Source organism: Lissotriton helveticus, chromosome 2_1, assembly GCF_964261635.1.
Source record: "Lissotriton helveticus chromosome 2_1, aLisHel1.1, whole genome shotgun sequence".
In the NCBI taxonomy this organism is placed as follows: Eukaryota; Metazoa; Chordata; class Amphibia; order Caudata; family Salamandridae; genus Lissotriton; species Lissotriton helveticus.
This window is the reverse complement of record NC_136059.1, coordinates 908,426,097-908,430,848: the sequence shown is the minus strand read 5'-3', so window position 1 is coordinate 908,430,848 and position 4,752 is coordinate 908,426,097. Positions and strand designations below refer to the sequence as shown.

The 4,752-nt window shown below is 57.5% G+C and overlaps 1 protein-coding gene across 1 annotated transcript; it reads left to right on the top strand.

The window, feature by feature from the left end:
• Positions 1–484: 484 nt before the first annotated feature.
• LOC144820180 (uncharacterized) lies at positions 485–4,358 on the top strand. The gene is made up of 2 exons (XM_078677795.1): positions 485–755; positions 3,745–4,358. Exons 1-2 carry the CDS (start codon positions 485–487, stop codon positions 4,356–4,358), a joined length of 885 nt encoding a protein of 294 aa, XP_078533921.1.
• The last annotated feature ends 394 nt before the right edge of the window (positions 4,359–4,752 follow it).

Sequence of the window (4,752 nt, the reverse complement as noted above, 5' to 3'; positions counted from 1 at the left end):
TGAAGGAGGTTGAGTCTGTACGGGTGGATCAGGAACCGGTGCTTGATTTGGATTATGGCACGGAGAGTGATGACTTGGAGGAAGGGGAGGTGCGGGATGACTTGGTAGGCTTAGGGAGCGCTGCGGACAACGGCGACCTTGGTGTTTTACAGGCCCCGGCGTCGACGCGGACTAAGGCTCGGACGAAGGTGGCCCAGGAGGAAGTGCCAAGAGGACGGCCCGAGGGACGGACGGAGACACTCACAGGTGAGGGTGCATGGTGGACTGCTTGGGGTGATGGTCCCCGGAGCGGGGAGGGGCGCAAGAGGCCTTGCAGGTCTGTGGGGGATGGTGATGGGTCTGTGCGGGGGGGGAAAAGCCGTCAGGCAGTCCTCCTGCGGAGGGTAAACAGGTGGACGGTAAGTTGGTGACTTTGGGGGTGCAGACGGACAAGGCTGGGGAGAAGGAGGACAAAGGGGTGAAGGTCCCGAAGAAACTGGCGTACATGGGGCTGGCTATGCCGCTGGGGTCACACCTCTCGGAGGAGTTGAAGGAGCGGATTTGGAAACATGAGTTTGTGGACGTCTTTAAGTTGCTCCATAGGGAGGTGCAGGCGAAGGAGGGGTCCAAAGAGGAGGAGTGGGAGCTGACTCGGCGCCCTAGGGTGCCGGTGACCATGGAGAATTGGACGTCGGCTTTCTTGATCTTTGCCAGTGTCTATTGCCAGAAGTATTTGGATAGGGCGATTGCGCTGTTCAAATACATGGATGTAGTTCGTAAGGCCCAGATGCAGTTCGGGGGGTTTGCGTGGCTTAGCTACGACGAGGAGTTTCGGGCCAGGGTGAGTGCGAATCCGGAGAAGTGCTGGGGGGAAGTGGACCAGGAACTTTGGATGCAGTGGATGGCGTCGTCGCACTCCACGGCGTCCACGCATACGGCCAGTGGTCTGCCGGTGGTGTATCGGTCCTTTCAGCCGCGTCCCGCCCAGGGTGGGGCGGGGGGAGGCTCTGTGCCCAGCACCATCGTCTCTGGGCTGCAGTCCAAGCCGGGAGGTGTTTCCACGGGAGTCTGTTGGAGCTACAGCAGAGGGTATTGTTCCCGGTACCCCTGTAAGTTCAAACACGAGTGCTCCAAATGCGGTGGGAAGCATTCCCTTACCCAGTGTCTTACCCTTACCACGCCCTCGGAGCAGTGGAGGAACGCTAGGGGGCGTGGGCACCCTGGACAGAAGGGCGCCTACTCCAGTTAGGGTGGAGGCGATGGCCCCTTGGCTCTCTTGTTACCCGGATTGGGAGGCTGCTGCGCGGCTTTTCTGGGGGTTCACGGAGGGTTTTAGAGTGGGCTATCAGGGTCCTAGGGAGCGACGTTGGGCCGACAATTTGAGATCAGCGAAGGAACTGCCGAGTGTTGTGGCTGAGAAACTGCGGAGGGAGGTGTTGGAGGGCAGGGTGGCTGGCCCGTTTCCTGACTGGCCGTTGAGCGATCTGATCGTCTCGCCGCTGGGGGTGGTGCCGAAGAAGGAAGTGGGGGAGTTCAGGTTGATCCACCATCTGTCTTGGCCGGAAGGCGGGTCAGTGAATGACTTTATTGCGGAGGAGGACTCTAGGGTGCTCTATGCGTCAGTGGACGATGCGATCCGACTGGTGAGGGTTTGTGGTCCGGGGGCGGAATTGGCGAAATGCGACATCAAGTCGGCCTTCCGTCTGCTGCCTATTCACCCGGCGGATTTTTCGCTCCTGGGCATGCAGTTCGGGGGGGACATCTACGTGGACAAGGTTTTGCCCATGGGGTGTGCCATTTCCTGTGCTCTCTTTGAGCTCTTTAGTACTTTTCTGCAGTGGGTCATGGTCCGGGTCAGTGGGTGCCGTGAGGTTACTCACTACTTGGACGATTTCCTCTTTCTGGGGAAGGCGGACTCCGGGGATTGCGGCAGGGCCCTGTCGCATTTCCAAGAGGTGGCCTTTCGTTTCGGGGTGCCTCTGGCGCCGGAGAAGACAGCTGGTCCTAGCTGTTGCCTCACTTTCCTGGGGATTGAGTTGGATTCGGTGCAATGGATGGCGCGCCTCCCTGCGGCCAAGGTAACGGAGATACTGGCATGCCTGGACTGGGCGGTGGGGGAGAAGCGGATTCCTTTGAGGGCTGTTCAGAAACTTCTCGGCTTTCTCAACTTTGCATGTAGGGTAGTGCGGGCGGGACGGACGTTCTGCAGGCGTCTCGGCATGGCCATGTCGGGGGCAGTACTTCCACATCACAGAGTCAGGATTTCCATGGGAGTGAGGGCAGACTTGAGGACATGGATTACTTTCTTGCAGGATTTCAATGGTGTGTCCCTGGATTTTGATGAGGAGAGGGCGGTCTGGCAATGCCAAATTTACTCCGATGCGGCTGGCTCGGCGGGGTTTGGTGTTTTCTGGGACGGGAGGTGGTGTGCGGAGGTCTGGCCGGCTCCTTGGTTGAGACAGGGGAGGAGCATTGCCTTTTTGGAGTTCTTCCCTTTGCTGGTGGCGCTGGAGGTTTGGGGGGAGGAGTTTCGGAACAGATCTGTGCTTTTCCATGTGGACAACATGACTGTGGTGGAGTTGGTGAATCATCAGAGGGCTCGGGACCTGAGAGTGCTGCGTCTGTTGCGGAGATTCATGTTGGCCTGTCTGCGATTGAATGTGGTGTTTCGGGCTAAGCATGTCCCTGGGGCGAATAATGACTTTGCGGATGCTTTGTCTCGTTCGCAGTGGCAGCGGTTTCGACGCCTGGCGCCGGGAGCGGATACTTGCAAGACCGAGCTGCCGGCCGGCATCTGGGCCTTGGGGGAGTGAGGATGATTGGACTGGTGGAGGGTTCGCTGGCTGAAACTACGAGGAGGACATATCGTTTGGCATGGTCGGAATTCTGTGTTTTCATGGGCTGGAACATGGGCAGTGTGGTGGGTACTGAGTCTGATGTGAGGCAAGGGCTGAGACGTTTCGTGTTGGTTTGTGCTGACAGGGGTTTGTCTGCGGCTACGATCTCTGGTAAATTGGCGGGGGTATCCTTTTACTGTGTGCTGTTTCTGGGGTTCGATCCGACCAAAGATGTGATCGTGAGCAGGATGTTGCGGGGTTGGGGCCGGGAGCGTGGGAGTGGGGGGGGTAGGCTGCGTGAGGCAATCACTTTTGAGTTGCTGGTTCGGCTGGTTGGGGTGTTGCCGGATTGTTGTTACAACCTGGTTGAGGCCGGTCTTTTCCGTTTGTGTATGGTGTGGATGTTTTTCGGGGCTTTTCGGGTTTCGGAGTTGTTGGGTTCGAGGAGGATGTCTGGCCGGTTGTTCGAGGAGGTCCGGGTGGATGGGGGCCGCCTGGGGATTTGGTTGCGGTGCTCGAAGACTGACCAGTTGGGCAGGGGTAAATGGGTATGGCTGAATGAGACTGAGGGCGGGGTGGTATGCCCAGTGTTTGAGTGGCGTTTTTTCCTGAGGTCGGTGAGTGTGGCGCATGGGGAGATTTTTGTGCATGCATCTGGTGCAAGAGTGACAGCGGGTCAGCTGCTGGCAGTGTTGCGCAAGGCTTTGCGGAGGTTGGGACTGGATGCTTCTGGTTTTGGGACTCATTCGTTCAGGATTGGGGCTGCGACAGCTGCGGCCAGGCTGGGGTGGTCTTGGGACAGGATACGACGGATCAGGCGGTGGAAGTCCCGCTGTTGCGAGAAGTATGTGAGGAAGTGAGGGCTACCTGTGGGGTTGTTGTTGGACGTGTCGTTGTTTTCCTGTTTCTAACATCTTTTTCTTCGTAGGTTGCGTGGGTGGACCGGGCAGTAAGACGGTGACTTGGATTGTTGGGCACTCCTTCGTGCATTGGGCTTCCAAATATGCGGAGCGACAGGTTTACGGCCGTAACCTGGGACTGAAAGGACACTTGCACGAGGTACAATGGTGGGGCAAAGGTGGCATGCGATGGGGGGCACTACTGCCCTGGCTCGCGAAGATGGTCCCGCAGAGGGGTTGCCCTGATTTGTTGATCATTCATCTGGGGGAGAACGACCTGGTGCAGCTGTCTGGTTTGGCTCTTTTGCAACTCATGCAACGGGATCTGGAGGTGTTGAAGGCCAGGCTTGCAGGGACCTGCATTGCCTGGACGGAGTTGGTCCCCAGGAAAGTGTGGAGAGGGGCTATGAAACATGGGGCCATCGAGAAGGCACGAAGGAAGCTCAACAGGGCCATGAGACTTTACTGTGGTGACAAGGACATTAAAGTAATTGCGCATGAAGGGATTCGACTTGCGGAGCCGTTAGTTTTTAGGGACGACGGGGTGCACTTGTCACAGTTGGGTAATGCTTACTACATGATGGAGATGAGGGATGTGGTGAGCAAGTTGTGGAACGAGGCTATCTGGTGTCCCAGGGTGTGACTGCGGGTGCGTGGCGGACCGGGACCCTTGGAAGGGGGGGGGTGGGGCAGTGAACCGCCCTACAGGGGGTTCACTGGTTGGCGGTACTTGAAGGGACAAGGGGGTCAAGAGCGGGCACACCCATCCCTTGGGGGGGGAGTTCTTAGGGGGGATAGAAGCGTGAATGGCAGGACGCAATGAGTGGGCTGGATGACAATGGATTGAGGGGCAGGAAGAAAGCATGGTATGGAGCCTCTAGGGCTTTGTGAGGAGGTGGAACGAGTGAAACGAGTGAGAGGGGAGTGTGAGTGGGGGTTTTGATGTTATTACCTGTTTATGTTTACTGTTTTTGTACAGATTACGCAGTTTCTGGTCTAATAAAATGGCCTTTTACGCTGACACTGCGTGGTCTGTT